Source organism: Phyllostomus discolor, chromosome 12 (assembly GCF_004126475.2).
Source record: "Phyllostomus discolor isolate MPI-MPIP mPhyDis1 chromosome 12, mPhyDis1.pri.v3, whole genome shotgun sequence".
NCBI lineage: Eukaryota > Metazoa > Chordata > Mammalia > Chiroptera > Phyllostomidae > Phyllostomus > Phyllostomus discolor.
Window position 1 is genome coordinate 25,961,114 of NC_040914.2, and position 26,493 is coordinate 25,987,606.

At 60.1% G+C, this 26,493-nt stretch overlaps 3 protein-coding genes and 1 long non-coding RNA gene across 9 annotated transcripts in view; 3 read left to right on the forward strand and 1 right to left on the reverse strand.

The window, feature by feature from the left end:
- ZNF628 (zinc finger protein 628) overlaps nt 1-3,786 on the forward strand; it is a 52,972-nt gene extending 49,186 nt beyond the window's left edge. For all 4 annotated transcript variants that reach the window (XM_036012711.1, XM_036012712.1, XM_028530340.2 and 1 more), the window contains one exon: nt 550-3,786. In XM_036012711.1, coding sequence (XP_035868604.1) covers nt 555-3,683 — 3,129 coding nt within the window. In that variant the 5' untranslated portion in view covers nt 550-554 and the 3' untranslated portion in view covers nt 3,684-3,786. The remainder of the gene's footprint in view (nt 1-549) is intronic.
- Nucleotides 3,784-4,620, reverse strand: LOC118497633. The gene is made up of 2 exons (XR_004900173.1): nt 4,509-4,620; nt 3,784-4,069 (listed from the first exon to the last, which is right to left on the reverse strand). It is a non-coding gene; the product is annotated as an uncharacterized LOC118497633 (long non-coding RNA).
- Nucleotides 4,458-6,780, forward strand: NAT14 (N-acetyltransferase 14 (putative)). Of its 3 annotated transcripts, none has more exons than XM_028529885.2 (3): nt 4,458-4,545; nt 4,931-5,041; nt 5,708-6,770. In XM_028529885.2, exons 2-3 carry the CDS (start codon nt 4,970-4,972, stop codon nt 6,254-6,256), a joined length of 621 nt encoding a protein of 206 aa, XP_028385686.1. In that variant the 5' UTR covers nt 4,458-4,545; nt 4,931-4,969; the 3' UTR covers nt 6,257-6,770. The 3 variants fall into 3 exon arrangements, with proteins under 3 accessions (XP_028385686.1, XP_028385689.1, XP_028385687.1); XM_028529888.2 differs by having other exon boundaries at nt 4,476-4,682; nt 4,934-5,041; nt 5,708-6,780; XM_028529886.2 differs by having other exon boundaries at nt 4,516-4,709; nt 4,934-5,041.
- Nucleotides 6,781-6,918: 138 nt separating this feature from the next.
- On the forward strand, nt 6,919-26,075 carry SSC5D (scavenger receptor cysteine rich family member with 5 domains). The gene is made up of 14 exons (XM_028529894.2): nt 6,919-7,751; nt 8,253-8,279; nt 8,549-8,857; nt 9,025-9,144; nt 9,331-9,444; nt 9,710-10,018; nt 11,000-11,317; nt 11,567-11,743; nt 14,019-14,336; nt 15,825-16,376; nt 16,449-16,763; nt 16,919-17,086; nt 21,725-21,889; nt 24,449-26,075. Exons 1-14 carry the CDS (start codon nt 7,727-7,729, stop codon nt 26,035-26,037), a joined length of 4,506 nt encoding a protein of 1,501 aa, XP_028385695.1. The 5' UTR covers nt 6,919-7,726; the 3' UTR covers nt 26,038-26,075.
- Nucleotides 26,076-26,493: the final 418 nt, after the last annotated feature.

Below are 26,493 nucleotides of genomic sequence, written 5' to 3' on the forward strand. Positions count from 1 at the left end.
TCAGCAGATCAGAGACCTAGCAGAATTTAGGGCATTTTGGTCAGGGTACCGAGAGGGAGCAGGCAAGCAGGGTAGGTGGTAGTGGGCAGTGTGAAGTTCACAGGGGCTTCGGTTACAGTAAAGGTACAGAGGGTCCTGCAGTGGGCTTGGGTGTTGAGGCAGGAGGAGAATGAGTCTTTTCAGTGAGAGGGGTCAAGGGTACAAAGCCAGGGTGCTGGAGAGACCCTGGCTTCCTTCAAGGACAGGCCATCCTCAGAGTGTAGCCCTACAGGCTAGGCCCAGCCTTCTCGTTCCTGTCCAGCCTCCTGGAGGAGATGGCTGACCTCCTAAGGCTGGGGACCCATTTGTCCTAATTTGCTGAAAGTTTAGCACCCAAAGTCGTGCATTCTGGGGCAAACCTGGACCATTGGGAGCCTTAACGCTGAGGGAGGCTCCTGAAGTGAGGGTGGGCTTGAGAGGTGTCCCTGACTCTGAAAGGGGTTGAGATGACTCTGTGAGTGGGTGGAGGGGGAACCACCCTCCCCTGACCCGGAATTCCGCCTCCCCCAGGTGTGATGGTCGGCTCCCACGCTGACATGGCGCCGGCCTCCACCGAGGAGGGTGCAGGGGAGAAGCCCGGCCCCGCGGCCCCGGCCCCGGTGGCCCAGTACGAGTGTGGGGAGTGTGGCAAGTCTTTCCGCTGGTCCTCCCGGCTCCTGCACCACCAGCGCACACACACGGGCGAGCGGCCCTACAAGTGCCCGGATTGCCCCAAGGCCTTCAAGGGCTCGTCAGCCCTGCTCTACCACCAGCGGGGCCACACTGGCGAGCGGCCCTACCAGTGCTCCGACTGCCCCAAGGCCTTCAAGCGCTCCTCACTGCTGCAGATCCACCGCAGCGTGCACACCGGCGTGCGAGCCTTCACCTGTGGCCAGTGCGGCCTGGCTTTCAAGTGGTCGTCGCACTACCAGTACCACCTGCGCCAGCACACGGGCGAGCGGCCCTACCCCTGTCCGGACTGCCCCAAGGCCTTCAAGAACTCGTCCAGCTTGCGGCGCCACCGCCACGTGCACACGGGTGAGCGGCCCTACACCTGCGGCGTCTGTGGCAAGAGCTTCACGCAGAGCACCAACCTGCGGCAGCACCAGCGTGTGCACACAGGCGAGCGGCCCTTCCGCTGCCCACTCTGCCCCAAGACCTTCACACACTCCTCCAACCTGCTGCTGCATCAGCGCACCCATGGCGCTGCCCCCGCCGCCGCCCCCGTGCCTCCACAGCCAAGGGAGCCAGCCAAGGTCTTCACTGACCCCTACCTGCAGCCGCACCTGCCCTCCCCTAGCCCGCCGGCGCCCCCGCCACCGGCACCCCCTCCCGTGGTGCCTGAGCTCTTTCTGGCTGCTGCTGAGACGACGGTGGAGCTGGTGTACCGCTGTGACGGCTGCGAGCTGGGCTTCGGCAGCGAGGAACTGCTGCTGGAGCACCAGCCCTGCCCGGGGCCCGAGGCGGTGGCTGCACCCCGGGACGCACCCCCGGAGACACCCAAGGCTGCCCCGCCATCTGCGGAGCCGCAGCCGATTCCTGCCACCGCCACCCCCAGCTTCCCCTGCCTTCCCTGCGGGAAGTCCTTCCGAACAGTGGCCGGACTGTCCCGCCACCAGCACAGCCACGGGGCAGCCGGTGGGCAGGCATTCCGCTGTGGCAGCTGTGACGGTGCCTTCCCACAGTTAGCCAGCCTCCTGGCGCATCAGCAGTGTCATGTGGAGGAGGCAGCGGCGGGGCGCCCACCCCCCCAGGCCGAGGCCGCAGAGGTTACCTGCCCTCAGGAGCCGCTAGCCCCTGCTGCCCCTGCCCCACAGCCACCTGCGTCAGCACCTGTGCCCGCCTCCACTGAGCGGCCCTACAAGTGCGGTGAGTGCGGCAAGGCGTTCAAGGGCTCATCAGGGCTGCGCTACCACCTGCGGGACCATACTGGTGAGCGGCCCTACCAGTGTGGCGAGTGTGGCAAGGCTTTCAAACGCTCGTCGCTGCTGGCCATCCACCAGCGCGTGCACACGGGCTTGCGGGCCTTCACCTGCGGCCAGTGCGGCCAGACCTTCAAGTGGTCGTCGCACTACCAGTACCACTTGCGGCTGCACACAGGCGAGCGACCCTACGCCTGTGGAGAGTGCGGCAAGGCCTTCCGCAACACATCGTGCCTGCGGCGCCACCGCCATGTGCATACGGGTGAGCGGCCGCACGCCTGCGGCGTCTGCGGCAAGAGTTTCGCGCAGACCTCCAACCTGCGGCAGCACCAGCGCGTGCACACAGGCGAGCGGCCCTTCCGCTGCCCGCTCTGCCCCAAGACCTTCACCCACTCCTCCAACCTGCTGCTGCATCAGCGCACCCACTCAGCCGAACGCCCCTTCGCCTGCCCCATCTGCGGGCGCAGCTTCGTCATGGCGGCCTACCTGCAGCGGCACCTGAGGACGCACACCCCTGCCGCCCCCACCGCCCCCGCCAGCGGCCCCCCGCCCCCTGCCCCGTTGGCTGCCGCCCCAGCTCCAGCAGCCACCCAAGATGTCCACGTGCTCCCCCACCTCCAGGCGACGCTCTCCCTAGAGGTGGCAGGAGGCCCAACTCAGGCCCCACCCCTGGGCCCAGCAGCCCCCAACTCGCAGACATTCCTCCTGGTGCAGACAGCCCAGGGCCTCCAGCTCATCCCCAGCAGTGTGCAGTCCCCTGCGCCCCCGCCGCCCCCCGCACCCCCTAAGCTCATCCTGTTGCCCTCCAGTACTGGTGGTGGGGGCGGCCGGGCAAAACAAGGCTTGCGGGCAGTAGGGAAAGCTGGGCAAGGGCCTGGAGTAGTGTGGCTGCCAGGCCCTGGGGGACTGGGGATGCAGGGAGGGGGCAACACAGGGGCCAATGGGGCAGGGCAGAGCCTTATCCTTCTGCAGAATGTGGGGGGTGGGGAGGCGGGGCCGCCGGAAGTGAGTGGGGTCCAGCTCCAGCCCCTGCGGCCAGCCCCAGAAGTGGCCACAGTTCAGCTTCAGCCGGCACAGGAAGTGACCACAGTCCAGCTGCAGCCAGCACAGGAAGTGACCACGGTCCAGCTCCAGCCTGCCCAGGAGGTGACTGCAGTCCAGCTCCAGCCTGTGGCAGGCCAGCTGTCTAGTCCCAGTGGGGGAGCTGTGACCACTGAGGCCCCCAACCTGCTGGTGGTTCAGAGTGAGGCACCCGAGGAATTGCTGGCGGGCTCTGGCCCCGGAGAGCCGGGTGATGGCGAGGCCACCACTGGTGTGGTCCAGGATGTGCTCTTTGAGACGCTGCAGACTGACGAGGGGTTGCAGAGTGTGCTGGTGCTGAGTGGGGCAGATGGGGAGCAGACCCAGCTCTGTGTGCAGGAGGTGGAGACCCTCCCCTCAGGGCTGGCCGAGCCGCCCGCCCCTGGGCCGCCGGGACAGAAACTGCTCATCATCCGTAGTGCTCCGGCCACCGAGCTTCTGGAAAACAGCAGTGTTGCGGGCGGTGCCGCCACACTGCAGCTGCTGGCCCCACCAGCAGCCAGCCCAGCCTCTGTCCCTGCTGCCGTCCCCACTGCCCCCGCCTCCCAGATGGTACAAGTGGTCCCTGCAGGAGCTGTGCCGGGGGGCATGGCCTCACAGGGCCTGCCCTCCATCCAGATTGTCCAGACTCTGCCCGCAGTCCAGCTGGTGCACACTTTTTGAGTAGAACTGCTGGTACCTCTCCCTGCTCCACAGAGAGACCCTGACTCACTTGCCTGGGCAGGAGAGCTGCAGGCAGGGCTTGCTAATAAAGACCAGAATCTCCTCCTGTGTTTGGTTTTATTGGGGGTCTGGAGGCTTCTCTTGCTTCCGGGCTCACAGGTGACTTGCTTTGCGTCTTAGGGCCAGCTACTTCTGTGTGGGGCTCTGTTAACCCTTAAAAAGGGGATGCACACTAGTCACTGGAACCGGCAGGCGGTGGAATCTAGAATGCTGGGCTGCCACTTGTTCGCTGTAAGTCGCCCCACACGTCCCCTCATCTGAAAAGTGGATGGGAGGAATGCTTGTCCCGAAGGTCATTGAGCACAGGTGGGTTGGGGCAGGAGTCCCTAGGGTGGGCGAGTTTGGGAGCGCTGGGGGCTCGGGATGGTGACGCAGTACGGCTACAGCCCGGGCGCCAATCAGAATGATTCGCTCCCATCTTCGCCCCTACCTCCACGCCCAGGTTGCTTAGCAACCAGTGAACGTCGGGAAGCGAGGGTGCAACCCCCCGCCCGTTTCGGATGGGTGAGGACCCCCCACTCAGCAGGCATCTGCCCCGTCGCCCTACGGGCCCCCTTTCTCCATCATTCCTTCGCCCCCTACTCCATCCCTGCAGGGTCTCCGCGTCCTGCCGTAGCCCCACGGCAGCCCACCCCCGCCAGGGAGCTTGGCAACAGTTGCTAAGGCCTAGAGTAGGTACTGCCCCGCCCCCGACGTGCACGAGTCTGACGTCACTTCCGCCGGCGACCCCTTCCTGACCCTTACCCCCCTTCAGTATACACACACCTTGTCAAAGGAGCAGAACTGCTCGCAGGGGTGCTTGCGGATCTTTGTCCTGCCGCGACCGTGGGAGAGGGGTGCCGGGGCGCGGGGAGCGCGCTCCATCCCCTGGCCGTTGCGGGGGATGTTCCCTATCCCCAGAGCAGCTCCGGAGTCTAGGAAGGAGCCCCGTGTTGCCAGGTGTTGGCGTCCACACGGCTTTTAGGGGTAGATCGCTGAACACCACGGGGTGGGGGTGGGGGGCAGGATCTCGGGAGACGTTAGGAAGCTTGCCGGGTGGAAGAGGCAGCCTATCCTACCTCTGCTCTCGTTCCGGAGGCCTCGAGTGTCCTCAGTGCTTTCATTTGGGACATGCCACTGCTGGTGTCCACCCATGGGGCTCTTGGGGACCCGAGGTGCGTTCCTGATGCTGACCTGCTTGTTTTCACCAGGTGCACGCCTGCTCCCTTAGGGGCGCCGGGGCTGCCATGGCCCCCAGCCACCTGTCGGTGCGGGAGATGAGGGAAGATGAGAAGCCCCTGGTGCTGGAGATGCTGAAGGTGAGGGCTGCGGGAGCCACCAGTGAGTGTAGGGGGGGGGCGGGGCAGCCGAGTGAGCGGCTTCAGCCCCTGCTGGAGGCAGAGCCAGCCCAGAGCCCTGGTGAAGCAGCTTTTGTTCTAAGCCACTTCTGGCCTGGCCCCTTCTCCTTCTAGTACGTTCTTCCTTACCTCAGGGTCAGGAAGGGCTGTGGGGGATGCCACCTCCTACCCCACACTCTTCAGAGGAGAGCCCCAGGGGCCTCGCCCCTGTGTTCAAGTTCCCCCACTCCAGACTCCTCTCTTGCTGCCCAGAGCATGCCCCTTGTCTGGCCTGGGGGCAGTTCCCCGTCCCGTTCTGGCTTCAGCCTTCCCTAGTGCCCTCTTCTGTCCTCTTGAGTTGGGTGACTCCAGAGCTCCTAAGTCAGACTCACTCCCTCCCTCCCTCCTTCACTCAGAGCGCAGTGTGCCAGATGTAGTGTGTGCTGGCACCTAGGGCAGCCGGGGTCCTCACCCTGCCAGTCTGTCTGCCACAGGCCCGTCACACTGCCTTCCTTTCTTCTTTGGGAGCCCCCACCCCGGATCCCTCCTGGACAGGGTCAGGCTCCTCTCCTAGTCCCTAGTGCCCACAGGGGCCCTCGCCTGATGGAAGGCCAAGTCCCCGGCTCTGACGACTCCTCCTACCCACAGGCTGGCGTGAAGGACACGGAAAACCGAGTGGCCCTCCATGCCCTGACACGGCCACCCGCCCTGCTCCTCCTGGCGGCGGCCAGCAGTGGCCTGCGCTTCGTCCTGGCCTCCTTCGCCCTGGCCCTCCTCCTGCCCGTGTTCCTGGCTGTGGCAGCCATGAAGCTGGGCCTCCGGGCCCGGTGGGGCTCGCTGCCTCCTCCGGGTGGCCTGGGGGGGCCCTGGGTGGCAGTGTGCGGCTCCGGTGACGTGTGTGGGGTCCTGGCCCTGGCTCTGGGCTCCAATGCTGGGGATGGGGCCCGGGTCACCCGCCTCTCTGTTTCCCGCTGGCACCGTCGCCAGGGTGTGGGCAGGCGGCTGCTGGCCTTCGCGGAGTCCCGGGTACGCACCTGGGCAGCGGGGGCAGGGGAGCCCCGAGCCCGCCTTGTGGTCCCTGTGGCTGTGGCAGCTTGGGGTGTGGCTGGGATGTTGGAGGGCTGTGGCTACCAGCCTGAGGGGAGCTGGGGCTGCATGGGCTACACTCTGGTGAGGGAGTTCAGCAAGGACCTGTGACTCTGAGCTGGGCACCTACTGTGTGCATGGGTACCTACTGTGTGCATGAGCACCTACTGTGTGCAGCGGGCACATTCATGTCTTCCCTGTGCAAATCCCCAGGCCACCTAGAGCCGAGAAACTCAGGCCTGCAGAGGGCAAGAGACCCAACTGCAGTCTCAGGGTCGTCCGTGACGTGTGAACTTCTCTGAGAGGTCAGCCTGTCCAACCCCTGGCCTCAGGTTCTGCCTGCACTGAGAAATCTCTCCCGTCTGTCTGTTTCAAGTGGGGTCGAGGCCCCTGCAGGCGGGGTGGGGTTTGGAGCCTATGTTTGAAGGGGATGGGTCTGGAGCCAGAGGGATGAGCAGAGCGTCTGCGGGAGAGGTTTTTCTCCGGGACAGCCCCGGCCAGGAGGGGGCGAGCCCAAGGGCTGCCCGGCAGCCCCTCCCTGGGGGAAGGTCGGGGCTGAGAGGGGCAGCCAGACCCGTCTGGTTTTTTTACACCCGATTGTTAATAAAGCCTGAAGCTGCTCTGCGCCTGCCTGGCTCCCTCTCTCTGATGCCTTTTCCAGTCTGTCTGCGAACCATTCCCTTCCGTCTGGCCCCTCCTCTCCTTGAGCTGACATTAGTTGTTGGTGGGGGTGCTGGCCCTGGCCAAAGGGGAGGTGATGAGCTCACGGCAGCCCCGCTCCCAGCCAGCCCTCTGACTCACGCTCCCCATTACCGAAGTTTTCCGCCTTCCAGCTGCCGGGTGCGGAGTGTGTGAGTACGCCTGAGTGGTGTGCACTCGCCTCCCTCCCAGGCCTCGACCTTGGCTCTGCCCATCCCCCACCCCAGTTCCCTGAGGGGACGTACAAGTTCAGCCACTTCTCCCCAAGATGGGGGGCCTTGCATCCAACTACAGCTGGGGAAATGGAGAGAGGGGTTTCTCCTCCTCCTTTCCCAATCCAGGAAGTCCTTCCTGGTGTCTGGCTGGAATCCCTCTTGCTGCTGAACTGTGATCCCCAAGCTGAGCGACTCCCAGGAATCCAGGCTCCAGTCCCTCCGCCCTGGTCCCAGCACGCGGATTTCCCGGCTGGACAGGAGAGCAGGCAGAGGGGTGGGCGTCCTGCCCACATGGCCGGCCTCCACGTGCATCCGTCTGTCCCTTCCCTGCAGCTTGCCATCCTCTAAGCATCTCTGCGCCCGCAGGGCGAGCCTGGCCGGCTCTGTGTGGGTGTTTGCAGTTGGACACCCTCCCTCCCGCCCGCAACCCCCCTCCTCCCCAGGCCTCAGCTGCTGGCCAGCCCCCTCCCCGCCCCCCCTCCTGTCCCCTGCTGCCTCCTCGGCAGCTTCCCTGGCTCCTGGCAAAGAGTCCAGCTCCTGCCTGCTCCTCCCGGGTCCAGGGCGCCTCAGCGGGCGCGTCCCCCTCCCGCCCTCCGGTGGCCGCTGCCTCCTCCCCTCTGCTGCTCCCATCCCCTCCCACCTCACCCCTGCCCTGGACTCCACAAACATGAGGGTCTTGGCCTGCCTTTTCGGTGAGTGGCCCCTTCTCCTTGCAGACTCCGGCACTTGAGCCCCACCCCCTGACCCCTGAGCTCATCCACTTGAGTAATTCAGACTTCCGGGGTCCATTCCTGGTGCTTGGGGATGCAGGATGTCTGCCCTCCCTGCCTGCCTTCCCCAGGGACCCAACCTTCTGCACGCCCAGTCCCACTGTCTGAGAAGCCCCAGGGACCTGCCGACCCCCAGCCCTGACCCTTGTGGGTCTTTACCCACTATTTGACCTACAGCCAGGCAGGCCTCTGGGGAGCACAAGGGCCTGGTCCCCCACCCTGACCTGTGACATCTGGGTCCCCTCCTTCTGGGCCCAGTGTTTTCTTTCCCTGCCAGTGGGGGTTGCTGGCTCAGAGGTGCGAGGGTTTGTGTGTGTGTGTGGCCGGGTGGGGTGTTGGGGTCTCCAGGCGAGGGGCCTGTGCTGGAGAGGGGACCCCTGGACCTGCCCTCACTGTGTCCCACCCCTCCAATCCCCCTTCCAGCCGCTCTGGTGGGGATCCATGCCATTGGTAAGTGGCCCTGAACGCCCTCCCGGCTGGCCTCACCCGACCCCAAGCCCGCCCCGTTCCTGGCCTTGCCCTCCTCTGGGACCCTGGCCGCCACGATCAGGCTGTGACCTCAGGGCACCTTTCCCCTCCGAATTCCCTGGGCGGCCTGCCGGCCACGCCCTCACACCAAGGCCTCTGCTGGGCACCCAGGCGGTGGGGTCCCCACCCTGTAAGACAGCTCCTGGCCCCGGGGCCTCTGGGATGTCACGGCCTTCCCTCTGTCCCCTCAGAGCGGCTGCGTCTGGCTGATGGCCCCCACGGGTGCGCAGGCCGGCTGGAGGTGCGGCACGGCGGGCGCTGGGGGACCGTGTGTGACGACGGATGGGACCTGCGGGACGCCGCGGTGGCGTGCCGGGAGCTGGGCTGTGGGGGGGCGCTGGCTGCCCCCCGGGGCGCCTTCTTTGGGGAGGGCTCAGGGCCTGTGTGGCTGAGCGAGCTGGCCTGCCGGGGCAGCGAGGGACAGCTGGGGCGGTGCCCCCACCGCGGGTGGAAGGCCCACGTCTGCTCCCATGAGGAGGACGCAGGTGTCGTCTGTGCAGGTGAGGACCCCGAGTCTCAGCCCCATCACTCGGAGGGGCCCCGGGGCCCAGCACCCCCTCCGGAGCCAGGGGCCTCCCTGCAGGGCTGGACTCACCACGGCCTGGGGGGGGGTCCTGCCTGGCCTCTCTTGGGGCCCATCCCTCCATAGTTTCCCTGCTCTCTGCAGGTCAGCGTGTGGCCAATTCCAGGGACACAGAGGATTCACCCTTGCTCCTGGATGGGGACCCCTGGCCAGGGCTGTCTGAGGAGCTGAGCCCCAGCTTTGAGGAGTCCCCCGTTACTCATGGTGAGTCTACCTGTGCATGCCCTGCTCCAGCTCAGCCTTGGGGGAGCAGGGCCTCCCCATCTGATGGCGCAGGGGACAGACAGATGCCCGTCTTCTCCCCCACCCCGAAAGTGCCCATCACAGCCCTCCAGACAGGAGCAAGGGTGAGTGGCTCCCCACCTCCCTCCTTGCTGTCTCCTATCCCAGCCCTCCACCCAGCTGGGACCCCCCAGGGCAGCTCCCGGAAGAAGAGTCCCCGGCCACCCAAGCAGGCCAAGTCCACCAGGGCCCCCTCGCTGACGGTTGGAGCCCCCCGCCCGGGTAAGCCCCCTCCGCAGATCGGGTCGGGGGCAGGGCAGGCCCAGCCCAGTGTAGACCAACCCTGGGGGCCCCAGGGTGTCCTCCGGTTAACCCGAGTCCCCCAGGATTCAGAATCAGGGCAGACCACCCCACCCTACCCGCCACGGGGTCAGGAAACCCAGGTGTCTGCCCCACGCAGGCCCTCGCTGTCTCCTGAGCGGCCTGGCGGGCCACTGCCCTCTCTGGGAGGGACGTTTGAGTCCGCTGTCCATCTCTGTCTCCCCAGAGCGGCTGCGCCTGGCCTCGGGCCCCCACGGGTGCGCGGGCCGCCTGGAGGTGTGGCACGCGGGGCGCTGGGGGACCGTGTGTGACGACGGATGGGACCTGCGGGACGCCGCGGTGGCGTGCCGCGAACTGGGCTGCGGGGGGGCGCTGGCTGCCCCCGGAGGGGCCCGATTCGGCCAGGGCTCGGGGCCCGTGTGGATGGACGACGTGGGGTGCGGCGGCGGCGAGCAGGCCCTGCGGGACTGTCCCCGGAGCCCCTGGGGTCGGAGCAACTGCGACCACAGCGAGGACGCAGGGCTGGTCTGCACAGGTGCGTCCTGCGCCCAAGTGGGGCCTGTCCCGCCGCAGGGCCAGGTCTGTGGCGTGATGCCCTGCCCCCCGGTGTGAAGATCAGTGCGCGGTGCGGATAGAGGCCCGCCCGACTGGGTGGGGCCAGCAGCTGGGGGCCCGCGACAGTGAGGGGGTCCCTCCACATGCCACTAGGTGGGCAGCACGTGGAGCCCCTCCACGGGAGGTAAGTCGAGGCTTCGGAGACGGTTCCATTGTTCTTGAGGAGAAGCGAACCCCACTAAGGTGCCGGGGGAGTTTTGGGCTCTAACACAGTTCATTCTCGGCAACCCTGTTCAGACGCTCCTGCCCGCTATGAGCAGATGGAACAGGAAACGTAGGGCAAGAGTTCCTGCCTTCTTTCTGGCTTGTTCTTCGCCCTAGATCACTGACTTGGGGTGACTCCCCCCATGCTGGCTGGTAGGGATGGACTCCACACCCTGCCCCACCCCCGTGGCATCCTGGCTCTGACCCAGGAAGACCCGACCCAAATGCTCCCTGGAACCCACAACACGCTACTGTCTGGACTGACAGTTGTCCGTGGGGGCGGGGGAGGGATGGGAGGGGGGGCGGATGTCATAGTTTCCCCACCCCCACTCCCCAGGGGACCCGGCTAAGTCTGCAGACATGGTTGGTTGCCCCAGGTGTGGGCATGCCTCATACCTCCAGGTTGGGGCCCCGGCTGCTGCACTGATGTGCTGGACAGTGCCCAGGACGGTCCGCTCAGAGAAGGACGGTCCCCCAGGTGTCACTGCCAGGAGGTTGGGACATGGCAGGGTGGGGGCGGTCACACCGTGTTGCCCTGGGCAAGCGAGGCCCTGGGGGGAAGTGGGGTGTGGACCAGAGTGGACTCTTAGCGAGGGGCGTTTCCACCTCGGGGCCTTCCCCTCACCTCCGCCCCCTCCTGGGTGGGAAGCGTCATGGTGCCTGTCAGTCTGTTCTCCTGTCTCCCCCCCACGTCCAGGCCCGGCCCCCCGGCTGCGCCTAGCCGACGGCCCCCACGGGTGCGCCGGCCGCCTGGAGGTGTGGCACGACGGACGCTGGGGTTCGGTGTGTGACGACGCATGGGACCTGCGGGATGCCGCGGTGGCCTGCCACGAGCTGGGCTGCGGGGCTGCCCTGGCTGCGCCTGGAGGGGCCTTCTTCGGGGAGGGGGCTGGACCCATCCTCCTGGACGATCTGCGCTGCCGAGGAAACGAGACGGCCCTGCGGTTCTGCCCGTCAAGGCCCTGGGGCCAGCATGACTGTCACCACCGGGAGGATGCCGGGGCTGTGTGTGATGGTGAGGGTCTCGGGGAGACTCGGGCAGGTGGGTACGGCAGAGTCCCAGGAGGAGAGCAGGAAGTGGGGGGGCTTGTGTGTTTTCCTCACGTGCCCCGTGCCCCCACTCCCTCTGCTCAGACTGCCCACGGCTGAGGCTTACCTGAGAAACCTCCCCTGCAGCCTTGGCCTGGGACGGAGGGTGCAGCAGCTGTGGGCAGTGCAGGGTGGGTGATGACCACCCCCTCCCCGGCCCCTGCCCCTGCCCCAGGCATGCCTCTCGCCTACGGCCCTCCCACGGCCCCCGCAGTGGGCAGCAACAGCTCCGCGTCCAGGGAGGCAGCGTCCAGGCCCTCGCCCCCGACTGCGCGCCCGGCCTCAAGGACAGTGGGCATTTCACCTCCTTCTGCATCCTCAGCTGCCCCTTGGGAGCCTGGGCCAGAAACTGGTGAGTCCGTTCTTTCCCCGAAAAACAGGGTCTTAGCTTCTGTCTGCTCCTCCGTTCAGCCCCAGTGCCCTTCCTCTCTGCTCATAGACTGTGTCACAGGGACAAAGGAAGAGGGGGCAGGTGTGCAGGACTGGTGCCCGGAGGCCTCGCTCGCTTCAGTGTCTTGAATGCAGGGCCCTTTCTGAGGACCTCCTCCTTCTCACAAATACCTAAAGGACCGGTCAACCACAGCTGTTGTTCTGAGATCTAGGCTTTATTGTTACCCGGGGATGGTGAGGCCAACAGTCCAGAGAAGTCTCTGGTTGCAGAGGTCAAGGACTCGGTTCCCAAGAGGAGGGGAAGTGCCATGCCATGCATGGCCACCAGGGGATACACAGGAGGCAGAGGGAGGTTGGGGCATGGTGGGCAGGACCCTTGACTGGTTCCTGGGGGAGAAACAGCTTGCTGCCTGGCGTGTGGTACCTGCCTTGGGGGTTGAAGGCTGTAGGTCCCCTGAAGGAAGCGGTGGGGTTCTGGCTCCGGATGGTCTGGTTTGTATACAAACATGGGATCCAGCCGTTTCCCATCTCTAGGAGTTAGCTCCCGGAGGGAGGGGCGGACCCTCCAGCATCAGCAAGGCCCGGAGTTGTCAAGGCCTCAGAAATTCAGAACATAAACAAGCATGAGTAACACAGCTCTCTTTTCACGGCTGAAGGAAGTGGGGACTGGTTCACTGTTAGTGAAGGCTTCTTTCTCCTTTTTCTTTCCTTTTTTGAAGTGCATTTATTGGTTGTTTCTTGTATTTGCCCTGATCAGGGATTGAACCTGCAACCTTAGTGTATCAGGACAGTGCTCTAACCAATGGAGCTACCCAGCCAGGGCCAGGCCTAGGCCTCTGTTTCTGAATAATAACAGCTACTCAGCATTCACTGGCTCACGTGTGACCAGTGCTGTTGCAAGCGCTTTACGCGTCTTTATCAGGTAACAGGTAACAACCCACCACCTATGCTGTGGATGCCTTGATCTGCATGTTACTCTGAGGCCACAGCTAAAACGTGGGAAAGCCAGGACTCATCAAGGCTGTTTGTTCCAGAGCAAACATTCTTTCTTTCTTTATTTTTTAATTTTCACCCAAGGATATATTTATTGACTTTGGGGAGAAAGTAGGGGGGAGAGAGAGAGGACAGGAGAGAGAAATATCAATCAGTTGCTTCCCATAATGTATGCACCCCAAATGGGGATTGAACCCCTAACTCAGGCATGTGGCCCTGGCTGGAGATCGAACCCGCAACACTTTGGTGTATAGGATGATGCTGCAACTAATTGAGCCATCTGATCAGGGCCCTTTATTATTATTTTTTCTTGTGGTAGCATACACACCACACAAAATTGACTGTTTTAATGTTTTAAAATATTTCTATATTTTAGAGGGAGGAAGGGAGAGAAAGAGGAAGAGAAACATCAGTATGTGGTTGCTTCTTGAGCTCCCCCTGTTGGGAACCTGGCCCATAACCCAGGCATGTGCCCTGACTGGGAATCAAACCTGTGGCCCTTTGGTTCTCAGACTGGCACTCAGTCTACTGTACCACACCAGTCAGGGTTGTTTTAACCATTTTTGAGTGTACAGCTCAGAAGTAAATTTCAGAATGTTGTGCAGCCATCACCACCACCATCTCCAGAAACCTCAAACCCACTAAACACTAACTCCTCATTCCCTGTTCCCCAGCCCCCACCGCTAGACTTGCTGTCTCTATGAATTTGATGACAGTTGTTGGTACCTCATTTAAGTGGAATCATACAGTATTTGTTCTTTTGTGTCTGGCTTGTGTCATTTAGTATAATGTGCTCAAGGCACATCCGTGTTGTGGCAGTTGTTGGAATTTCCTTCCCTTTTCACGGCTGTATAATGTTCCATTGTACGACAGACTGTGTTTTGTGTGTCCATTTATCTGCTGATGGAATTTTAGGATGTTTCCATCCTTCAGCTTTTTGAATAGTGCTGCTATGAACCTTTGTTCACCAGTGTCTATTTAAAAAACCATTTTCACCCTGTTTTGGGGTAGGTTCCTAGGAGTGGAACTTCTGGATCACATGGCAATTCTAGGTTCAGCTTTCTAAGGAACTGCCAGACTGTGCCTGGCTCTTCATCCCCGTGCCTGATGTCGACAAGTATACAACACAGGCCCCAGGAGAGGCTTGCTGCTGGGAAGGAAGTTTGGACGGAGGGGAGGTGGAGGAGGATTCTCAGAGTGGAAGGCAGCCCCAGCACTAATCCTTTGGGTCTCTTCCACCCCAGGGTCCCCCCAGCTGCGGCTGGTGGCTGGGCCCAGCAGATGCTCCGGCCGGCTGGAAGTGTGGCACGCTGGGCGCTGGGGCACTGTGTGTGACGACGGCTGGGACCTGCGGGACTCGGCTGTGGTCTGCCGGGAGCTGGGCTGCGGGGAAGCCCGGCAGCCAGACCCTGCGGCGGGCCGCTTCGGCTGGGGTGCCGGCCCCATCTGGCTGGACGATGTGGGGTGCACAGGCACGGAGGCGTCGCTCCTCAACTGCCCTGCCACCCCCTGGGGGAAGCACAACTGCGCTCACAACGAAGACGTTGGTGTCATCTGCACTGGTGAGGAGTCCCTGCCATCCACTGGCTCTGGGAGGGCTTCCTGGAGGAGGGAACAGGAACTAACATCCAAACTAATGTTGACCGAGCACCTGCCTCCTAAGCCCCTTCCCTGGGCTGGGTGTTTTCACATGTGTGTGACTGTACTCACACCTCACAATAAGTCCAGGTTGGTGGATGGTGTATCCATTTTACTATGGAAGACCCTGAGGCATAGAGAGGTTGAGTAACTTGCCCAAGGTCACACCGCAACTAAGTGGCAGAACAGAGATTGTTCTTCCTCCTCCCCCAAGAATCAGGGAAGTCTGACTCACAGAGGGCGGCCTTGTCCTCCCCAGGATGAGAGGAAGGGGATGTAGGGGCACTGGGACATGGAGAGGAGCCAGGGCGAAGGTCCACTTCGGTAAACTCGGGCCTCCCATGTGCCATTTACTTGCCAGCATTTACTGAGGGCCAGGCACGGAGCTGGGTCCTCCGCACTCGGTGACCACGGCCTGGCCTTCGGGAAACTCACACCTCACCGGGGAACTGAGGCACCGACAAATCACACAAACCTGTGGGATATGTTAGAATTTGGTAGGTTCCACAGGACCATCCGCAGCTTCCATAGTTTTCTGGAAGGACTCACAAAAATCAGAAACACGGTCATACTTGGGGTTATGGTTGATGGCGGCAACAGGACACCAGTTTACATCTGCTGAGGGAGGAGGTGGTGGGGTGAGGTTCAGGAGACTCGGGGTGCAGCTTTCTGCCATCCTTTCCCAGGGGGTCGGACAGTACACATGCCGACCAGGGAGTCTGACCCCCCACTGCCTTGGTGTCGGAATTTTAATGGGAGCTTGGTCAGACAAACACTGATGGGGGAGACACTCTTATCAGGCAGGACATTCCAAGGACTTCAGGTCACCCCCAGACACCAGGGGCTGAGGCCAGACGTTTCTTTGGGCAAAGCTAGCCCTTGACTCCACAGAGTGCTAATCAGAAAGACATGGGGTGAGTAAGTGGCGGCTGGAAGGATGGAGTCACCCATCGTGCCTTGAGCTGAGGCCCTCTCCCTCTCCTGCTGGGGGAGGGCCATGGAGCCACAGAGCCACAGAAGGATTTTGGGCTGTGCAGTCACCTTCAGACTTGGTCCCACTCTCGTGCCTGGTGAGAGCTAGACGGAGCAGAGCCAGCAAATCCAGCAGAAGGTACAGGAAAAAGGAGATGAGAGGACGGGCAGGGGTGTCAAAGGCCGGCATGTCAGTTATATCATGATTGAGAGTGCCCAGGAGACCGGGACAGCCTTGGGTTTGGTTGGCCAGTGTGCCCACAGTCAGGCACAGTGCCCAACTCATGGGAGGTGCTGAATATTTTCGACAAGAATGAATGAACAAACGAATGAACAAAACTTGGTGACCGGAGAGAGGAAGATGAGAGAAAGGGGCATGGATGGACGACCCTGGCACTCTGGGGTCTGCCACTGTCTCTGTGTCCTGTTCCACCTTCCAGGGACTGCTGGCGTGGACTCCATCTCAGACCCCTTCAGCTGGAGCTGGCTCCCCGGCCTGGACAGAGACCCAGATGTCTGGCCCCCCGGGGAGCTGGCCACCAAGCCCGCTGTGAGGCCAACCCTCAGTGTTCCCGAGAAGACCACCAGGGTCCCCGGGAAGATGCCCAAGAACACCAAGAAGTGGGTGACCAAGCACGCAAAGAGGCCAACCACTCAGGCCCCCATGATGCCTACCACTAAACATGCCAGGGGCCCGAGCACCCAGGGTGTCCCGGAACTGACCTCCCGAACAGCTGCGGTCCTGACCACCGAAGCCCGCCACCGCCCGACTTCACACACCACCAGAGTGCCGACCCCCTGGGAACGAGCCTCTGAGACCGTGACAATGCCGATCACTCAAGATTCTGGAGAGGTGACCTCTGAGGTCACCAGCGTCAGGCGAATCCCTCCGTTCTCTGCAGAGTCATCGGCCGAGATCCCAGCAGAAGGTTCTCCAGAGTCATCCAAAGACCTGGGCCCCTCCCCCACTGGGGGCACCCCTGGGGGGTCAGGTGAGTGAGGGCACAAGGAGGGGTGAGGCTGACCTACGGTGACCCCTTCTGACCTGGGGCCTTCCACTGCAGGCCCCTTCCGAGTTCGTCTGGCCGACGGGCCCAACCGGTGTGCCGGCCGGCTCGAGGTGTGGCATGCTGGACGCTGGGGGACAGTATGCGATGACAACTGGGACCTGCGGGACAGCACTGTGGCCTGCTGGGAGCTGGGCTGTGGACGTGTCCGGCCCCGAGTGGGCAAAACCCACTATGGCCCTGGGACCGGGCCCATCTGGCTGGATGACGTGCACTGTAAAGGCACCGAGACCTCACTGAGCGACTGCCCTGCGGGGGCGTGGGGACAGCACAACTGTGACCATGAGGAGGACGTGGGGCTGACCTGCACTGGTACTGGGGACAGTGGGGCCCGGGGGGCAGAGTCAGGGTGCCAGGGGGTTGGCGGACCCAGAGACTCTCCAGGAGATCCTGGAAGGGGCATTTGGAGCAGCACCAGGGGCCTCCAAGGCCTAACAGGGCTCAGATCTCTTCCAATGTCTCCCAAGGCCACGCCGATGAGGAGGACTATCCCCCCTGGACCTGGGACCCCACCTCAGGAGAGGAGCTGACCCAGGGGACCACTGCTGCAGGGACACTTGGACACACTGTCTCCTGGGGCAGCACCCGGAGCCCCAGGGTCCCTTCCCCAGCAATAAGACGCATTCCGGGCCCAGGTGAGGAGCGTGGCCAGGTGGGGTGGGGCCTCCATGCACTGGCTCCAGGGCTCCCAGAAAGACCCTCCTAAATGAGTGGGCCTGGGTCTCAGACACCACGGGCATGTGTTCTGGGCTCCAGGAACCTAAAACCATTCCCCGCTGGGGCTTGACTAGAACACTCCTCCAGAGCCTAGAAGAGGAGACCCTGTGTGTCTCTGAGAGCAGATCTGGCTGACACCGGCCTGAGCCCATGTCCTCCCACTGACCTATGGGGGCCTCTGGGGTCCTGCTGTGATGCCCAGAGCCACCCTTGCACAGCCGGCGCTGCCCTGTTGCCATGACGTCATCCCCACCCAGGCTCCCTCCTTCTGGACGAGGATGCTCTGGTCTGGGGGGGACTGTGGTTTAGAGGTGGGGTGGGGACACCTGGGTGGAGGGCTCTGTCCCCAGCCTGACTCTTCCCTCTGGCCAGCAGAGTCCCTCTCTGCCCTGTGGCCTGTGTCACTCAGCCACCTGCCATCTGTGCAGCTACACTGTGGTCACCACCCATGAATACACCCGTTTCTCTGCTGGGCCTCCTGTCCTTTCGTGTGCACATGCACGAGATCCGTGTTCCAGCCCAGCCCTGTGCTCATTTTCATGGCTGTTACTTCCATTTCTGGTTCTCACCATCTATTTCTGTTTCCCACCAGGCATCCCCTGTAATGCTCCCTCATCAGGTTCCCACCCTCCGTCCTCGCGCTCTCAGCCCGTTCTCCCTCCTTTTGCCCCCCACCCAAGCCCATTTTGTCCTGTCATCCCTTCACTTGCTCACTCCAAGTTCCTCACACGTGCCCTCTTACCTCGTTCCCTCAGGCTCCCAGGAGTTGCCATTTCTGCTTCTTCTAGTCCTTTGCACCAACTGTACCCCTCACAGCCTCTCCATTTCTTCATGCATCTCCCACACTGCCCCTCCCACCCCCATAATGCCCTGGCTTTGTCCCTGTCACCAGCCACATGCCCCTTCCTCATGTCCTCTCCCCAGAGACTCGCCCCTTCAGGTCCCCTCAGGACGACCATGCCTCTCATTTCCTTTCCCGCCTTTTCCACGAACTCAGCACGCACTCGCACACCGCACACCGCTGCCCTGCGCAAGAGGGGCGGGGCAGAGCGGAGAATGGATGGATGTGAGGAGCAGGCATCAATCGGTCTCCCGTCTTGTTAAGTCATCGGGCGCTCTGCACCTCTGATTGGCCAGCAGGTGCACGCCTTCGGCCATAAAAGCCCGGTGAAGCGAGTAATGGTCCCAGTGAGCGGCTGCCAGTCTCACGGCTGCAGATTCTGTGGGGCAGGTGAGGGGCTCCACGATTTGGGGGTGCCCAGGTTGTGAGTTAGGGCTTCATTTGCCAGTTTCTAGGGGTGATGCTCCTCAGTGCAACGTAGCCAGGATTCCAGAGCTTTTGTTCACCGCCTCCTGCACCCGCCTTCCTATCCCATAGCGCCCCCTCGCGGCGGAAGACAGTCAGATGCTGGGCACCGGCAGCTCAGGTGGTGGGGGCAGCTACGGAGGAGACCAGTTCCCGCCCTTGGGGTTCCTTCCTGGTGGGAGAGAAGGCAGTGCGTGAGCTGAGATCAGTGCAGAACTACATGCTGCGCAAGGGAAATCTCAGGAGAGTCATATACACAACCTCAGTAATGGGAAGACTTGGAGGGAAGGCGCGAGTGGTACCAGGGAGAAACCATAGATGTGAATTCCTATCATCACTAGCAAGATGACCTTGAAAAATACGACACTGCATTTTTGAACCTCAGCTTCTTCCTCTGGGGGGAAAAAACCCAAAACAAAACAAAACAAAAAAAACAGCACTAGGGCTCCTGTCCAGAGTCAAGGAGAGCTCACTTCCTCTGTGCTGGGCACATCTGTTCCAACAACTGGGTGACATAGGTCCTATTGTTATGGAGCCACCCTTGAGATCATTTTAAATGACTTCACACACATTTTGCTCATTGGATTGGCAAAGATTACCGAATTCCTGGAGTAACGACAGCCGTGAGTTCCGGAGTCCAACTCCCTGGGGTTCAGTGGTGGCCCCACTGGGATCAGAGCTAGCCGGGTGACCTCACACCCCAAGCCAGTGGGCAAAATGTGTGTGAAATTGCCAAAAACCACAAACCGTTGTTACAGTTATTTACCGACAATGAACAACAGCTGCAGCATCCCAGGGAGGGAGTGACTGTTTCAGTGGAGCCGTAGGGAGAGCCTCTCGGAGGAGATGGTGTGATCTGCACCAGCGACACCAGGAGGCGGGGGCACCCTCGGGGCCACAAAGGCTGCAGCCCAGACAATGAATGGCACTGTCGGTCGAGCATGTGGTCACCTCCCGTAGACCGTTAGCTCTATCGAACGTACAACTGCATCAGTTTCTATTGCTGCCATAACACACCAGCATGCGCTTCGTGGCTTAAGACCACACGAACTTACGCTGCGGTTCTGTGGGTCCGAGTTCCCGAGGAGGCCTCACAGGGCCGCATCCCCTTGGGAGGCTCCAGGAGAGAACCGGCTCCCTCATCTTCTTCTCCCACTTCTAGAGGCCACCTCTTTTCTGGGTTCACGGCCCCTTCCGCTGTCATCAAAGCCTGCAATTCACACGCGTTTGACCCGTCTTTGCCTTCACATCTTCCTCTGCCACGACAGCTGGGAGAGAGTTCTCCAGTGTCGAGGATTTGGGTGAATAGACTGGGCCCAGTCGGTTCAGTCTAGGACAGTGTCTTCATCTTGAGGTTGGCCCTGTTAGTCACATCTGCAAAGTATATTTTGTCACGTAAGGTCACATACTCACAGGCTCTGGGGATTAGGGCATGGACATCTTTGGGGAACATTATTCTACCACAGAATCTACGTCATAGGGACTCAGCAGGGTCTTTTTACATATTTGTTGGATGAATTAGAGACCACGGTATAAGTCTAGACAGTGTACAGGAGGTGAAGCTGGAGGCTTATGAAGTCTGGATTACCACTTTCCATTTTCCTTGAAGCAACATTTCTTGAGGATTCCTGCACCGTGGAATTTGGAGACGCAGACACCGATGCGTGTGGGTCGAGCGTCTGCGGTGTGACAGGCGTGGGCGCTCACCCCTGGGAACACAGGAGTGGCGAGCAGGGCAAGGGAGGCTGGTTAAAATTTAAAATCGGATGGTCAAGAGAAGACTCACTAAGGAAGTGCCATTTAAGTGACCATGTTGAGGAAGAGACAGGGGAAGCCACACAAATCTCTGGTTGGAGAGCATTCCATACAGAGGGAAGAGCATGTGCAAAGCACTGGGGTGGGGCCTTGGGAGACCAGTGTGGCTGGAGTGGAGCCAGAGCCTGGGTTTCACGGGCCTTGGAGGAGCATTGTGAGCTGGGAAGCACGTGACCACATGCACATTTGCAAAGCAGTGACTCAGGATGATACATGAGGAATGCATGCAGGGGGACCAGGAGGTCTTTGGAGAGGTGACAGTGGCCTCAACCTGGGTGGCAGAGGAGACTGAGAGAGAAGTGTCTCTCATTGTTCCAGCTGTATTCTGGGGGTCAAGCGGATGGCGTCTGGTGATGGGGTAAGGAGAGGGAGGTAGGAGATGGGGACCCGCCTTCCACTGATGGGGAGCACTGCAGGGGGCAGGGGCAGGAGTATGAACAGGTGCAACAGTGATGCGTGCGGCACACCCAGATGGAGATGTTAGATACTCGGCCCTGGAGCCTAGGGGTACCTGGATGGAATTTGAAGCTGTGGGAATGGATGAGGCCAGGCAGATAGAGAGAGCTGTGTCTAATGCTGCTCCCACACTGAGCTGGGAAGGTGAGGTGACTCATGGACTGGGGATATCACTGTCTGATGGCTGCATGAGGTCATTTGAAGGGGAGGATGTCCAAGGTGATGTGCAAGATTGCATTCAGAGATCAGAGGATAATAACAGTATCAGTAGCCAATGTTTATTGCATCCTCTTCACATGCTAAGTATCATCTAAGTGGCTTATTTCACTTGCCTCCCATGGAAGTTTATGACACAGGTACTGTCCTTAGCCCCATTTTACAGGTAAGGAAATCAAGGTACAGAGAGGTCAGGACAGCAAAAGATGATGGAGGTGGGGAAGGAGCATGTAGGGGCAACAGAGCAGGGCACGATGGCATGGAGGGTGAGTGAAAGCTCACCAGGGGAGGAGTGGAGTGAGGCTCGGGAGGTCTGTACCCAGAGGGAGCAAGGTCCCCAGTTACAACCAGGTACAGCTGCCTGGGTCTGAAGCCTGCTTCTGCTCCTTAGCTGTGTGACCTTGGGAAAATTCCTTGCCTTCTCTGGGCTTCATTCTGGGAGCCTGTAGTGAAACTGTGGCACCTCTACCCATGCTATCCCCATGAGATTGCTAAGTTACAGTGTCTGACAGCACCCAGGATGTGGGCTAAAGGTGGGCAAGAGATCTGCATCCACTTGGGAGCTCCAAAGGGTCGACAGTTCAGTTCCCAGTCAGGGTGCATGCCTGGGTTGTAGGCCAGGTCCCCAGTAGGAGGCACACAAGAGGCAACCACACATTGATGTTTCTCTCCCTCCTTTTCTCCTTCCCTTCCCCTTTCTCCAAAAATAAATATTTTTTAAAAAAGAGGGCAAGGGGCACTCAGTTCTCCCATATCTTTCCAGGTGGTAAGGATGGTTACCAGCCTTACCGGGTACGGGACAGACCTTCGGGAAGGGCCTTGGCCAAGGGGACCACCACTACAGGCGCATCTGGACCCACTCTTACCACTGGCACCACTAGAAGCCCAGGCCACTCCTCACCAACTCCAAGGGTCCGTGGAGATGCAGGTGAGGCACGCAGCTGGGGCGAGGGGACGAGGATGTTTGTGTGGTGGGGTAGAGAGATGGACTCCAAATTCCACAATGGTGACCTAACTCTTACCTCAGAAAGACCCAACAGAAATGTACCCTAATATATATAGGGGGTTACTATCTACAGCCATGGCCCTCAACTTGGGGTAACTGGCAATCTCTGAAGATAGTTTGGAATGTCACAACCAGGAGCCTAGGGCAGGGAGGAGGTCACAGATGTTATACAACCTAAAATCACAAGGCGGTCGCCCACTGAGCAAAGAATATCCAGTCTCAAATGTCAACAGTGGCGAGGTTCAGAAACCCTAACCTGTACTCTGCAAGGCACTCAGACAAATCAATGAGAAAATGGTAGGAAACTCTAAAAGAAAGCGGGCAAAAGCAGCAAGCAGGGTGTTCCTGGAAGCAGAAGCCCAAATGGTCAACGGGAATGTGCAGAAATGCTCACATTCAGGAAGAGTCAGAAGACTCAAAACAATGACAAGCAGGGAGGAAAAATGGTGGATAATACCACGTGTGGGTGAGGACGTGGGGAGACAGACATCCCCCTGCTGGGTGCAGCTGTTGGATGAAACCCCATCCAGCAGTATTTAGTGGAAGTTAAAGATGATTATGACTCGTGACTCAGCGATCCTGCTGTTCCGGGGAAATTCTTGCACAGGCTCAAGGGGACATGCACGAGCAGGCTCTTTGGCCTGTGGTGACGTCAGGGAGCTGGAGGTACACTGAGTGCCCAGCAGTAAGGGAGCGGCTGAGAGGCGATGGAACTCTGTGCAACGGCTCACACAGTGACTAGCTGCACGCACAGCACCACGGACAAGTGTTAACAAGATAGCGTTGAGGGAAGGGCGAGGTTTCTCACAGCAGGGGATCTGCAGATTCACAAACACAGAGGTGCACGTGCAGGTACGCTAACGTGAACACATACATGCTTTCCGTATTGGGTAAGGGCACACACGTGTCTAAGGACATATGTCAAATACGTTCCTGGAGGTACCAAGGGGAGAAGGCAAGGGGGATGAAGACTGCAGAGAAAGAGGAGAAAAATGGAAGTAAAACAGAAGGCCCTGGCTGGCATGGCTTTGTTGGTTGGAGTGTCGTCTTGTAAACCGAAAGGTCGCAGGTTCTATCCCCAGTCAGGGCACATACCTAGGTTGCAGGTTCAGTCCCTGATTGGGATGTGTACAGAAGGCAACCAATTGATGACTCTCTCTCTCTCTCTCCCTACCCCTCCCTCCCTCTCTAAAATCAATAAACATACCCTCAGGTGAGGATTTTAAAAAATGTGAAAAAGGAAACAGTTTCTTAGTGGAACTAGGCACAATTTAAGTGCTCACTAACCCCATGTGACCACACAGGACAGCACAGAACTCTCCTGTCACTGAGAGAGTGATACTTAGTGGCCTAGACTCTGGGTACAAAGCACCTGGGTTCATCTCTTGTTCTTCATAAACTGGTGTATGTGTGTGTGTGTGTGTGTGTGTGTGTGAGAGAGAGAGAGAGAGAGAGACTGACTGACTTCTGGCCAGTTACTTACCTTCTTGGCCTGATTTTCCTCATCTGTAAAAAGAGTTAAAACTCACACTGACTTGGAAGAAGGGGCTTCTCATTTGGGCCCAAAATGTAGAGGGTGCCCAAACCCTCAGTAATCAAGATAAATAAAATCTTAAAAAAAATTTTTTTAAATCTCTTTTTAAAAAAGATTTTGTTTATTTATTTTTAGAGAGAGGAAGGGAGGGAGAAAGACAGGGAAAGAAACATCCATGTGCAAGAGAAACATTGACTGGTTGCCTCTTGGGCTCCGAAGCCCACAGCCCAGGCATGTGCCAGGTCTGCAGGACAGCGCCCAACCCACTGAGCCACACCAGTCAGGGCAAGAAAAATTAAATCTTAATACAACAGTTTAAAAAAATAAAAATTCATGCAAAGATAAACCACAGAAATATCAACATTTTGAATAAGGGACAGCATCTGACTCACCTCACCAGACTCCCCCTAACTTTGGGTCTGCCTTGGGTTGAAATTTTAGCGTTTTGTTCATCGTCGATTTGGCATGAACTGTGATGGTTTTAAAATATGACATAAAAATATTGATCTTGATTGCTGAGATGACCCTTCTGAGCCCTCCTGCACCACCCCTACCAGCGTCTCTCCTACCCCTCCCCCACTCCGATGCCCTCTACCCCTTCCACCCCTCCACATTCCCCAACTCTCCAGAATTCCCGCATCTCCTCGCACGCTTCCACACCTCGTCACCCCCCACCCACCCTCCCGCATCCTCCCCTCATTTCTGCCGCCTCCAGCTTCCATTACCACGCATCCTAGCATCCTCCCGCAGTGGGAGCCACCAGGTGGCGCTTGGAGACATTGGAGGAGGCAGGGATGTGGCGGGGGGGGGGGGGGGGGTGTGAAGTCTGCCAGCGACTGATGACGTCACAAGGTCCTGCATCTTCCTATTGGCCATCCCGTTCCTGGGCGGGGTGGGCCGTAGGGTGGGCGGGGCAGACTGACCTCAGCGGTCCATCTTCTCTCCAGGTTCTGGAAGGAAACCGTGGCCCGATCGCCGGCTGCTGCGGCCCACAGCGGCCCGGACGGCGCCCCCCGCCCTTTCCCCGGGCCCAGCACAGACCTCCCACTCGGCGCCACAGCTCACCCGCAACGCAGCTTCACCTTCAAGGGAGGTGACCTCTCACCCTCCAGACACTTTGCCACCCAGCCCACACCTGGCCTCCTGGAAGAACTCGGACCTCACTTGGACAACCCCTGGCCTTACTTTGTCCACCCTTGATACCACCGTGGTTCCGGCACTGACCCCTGAGCTTTCACCTACCCCACTGGCCACCTTGCCCAAAGAACTGACCTCTGACCCCTCTGCACCCGCAGTTGTGACTCATCTTTCCCCTACCTCAGAGTTGACCCCAGAACCTGACACAGCCCCAGCCTGGGACACAACTCCATACCCCAGCACAGTTCCAGAACCTTCCAGATCCCCAGACCCCTCCATAAGCCCTCCCCCCACCACCACTTCTCCCTCCAGCACGATCTCTTACCCCACCACGACCCTCAACACTACCATTACCACCCACTTCACCACGCCCCTTCACCCCACCACGACCCCTCACCCCACCACGACCCCTCGCCCAGCCACAGATTCTCACCCACCCACAACACCTTCCACCACCATGATCCCTCCCCCCCCCACCACCCCTCACCCCACCACAACTGCTCAACTCACAACAACCCCTAAGCCCATCACAATCCCTCACCCTGTCATGACCTCTCACCCCACCAGGACCACTCACCCCACCACGACCTCTGACCCCACCACAACCTCCGACCTCACCATGACTCCTCACTCTACCACTACTGCTCACCCAGTCTTGACTCTTGACTCCACCTCAACTCCTGTGATCACCACTAAGTCCCTCCTAACTTCCCTGGAAACAGAACTTCCCTTTCCCGCTCCAGCACCAATAGGCAAGCCCAGCTTGCACCCCCAGTTGGACTTCATGGGGGCCCCCCACCCCTCCACATCCCCTGTGTCAAGCATAGAATCCTCTCCAGCCTCAGAGTCCAACCTCTCCAGGTCTTCTGCAGCCCCAACCATGGACACACCATCCACTGAGGATTTCAAACCACCCAGAAGCCAGAGCCCCCAACTAACCTCTCCACCTCCTCAGACCCCACACTCAGCCTCCGACCCCACTGAGACCCCTGATCTCCACCTGCCCCCCACGGCCCATCCCTTAGATCAGCCACCACCTGACAGTCTCAGCCTGGGGCCAGTGCCCAGTCAGAGCTCAGACCCTGTTGGCCCATGCGTGGCCCCAGTGCCACCTGTAAGGGTCATGGCTTGTGAGCCACCTGCCCTGGTAGAGCTGGTGGCTGCCGTCCGGGATGTGGGCAGCCAGCTGCAGAGGCTGACCCAGGCCCTGGAGCGGGACCAGCAGGAGCGCCAGGCTCTGGGACTGTGGCTGACCCAGCTGGCGGAGGCTGTTCAGGGTCTGGGGCAGCTGGGCGAGGTGGTGAAGAGACTGGCAGAGGTGGCCTGGCCTCCCAGCACACCCGCACCAACCACCACCACCCCAGAGGAGGAAGAGAGGCCTCTGAGGGGAGACGTGTGACCCTGTCTGGGACTTGAGGGGGGCTTAAGACACTTAACAACTAAAAAAAAAAAAAGAAAAAGAAAGAAAAAAAGAAAACCAAAGTATCAAATTAAAAACCAGAGGTAGATGACGTTTCTGGGGGACTAGAGGAATCCTGGAGAGATGGAAGCACAAGACTGATCTGTCTGTGAATACCACCGGTACTGTGCAAGGTGGGGGAGACGGTGGTGGTTCTGATAGTGAAGATGATGGCAGTGAGGATGGTGGTGATGATGAAGATGATCGTGGTGGTAATAACGGTGGTGATGATGCTGGTGCAGAGGATGGTGATGGAGATCATGGTGGTGGTGGTGGTGGTGGTGGTAATGACGGAGATGATGGTTATGAAGATCATAGTGTTGAAGATCATGGTGGCAATGACAGAGATGGTGACAATGATGGAGGTGATGATTAGTGATGAGGATGGTGATGGTG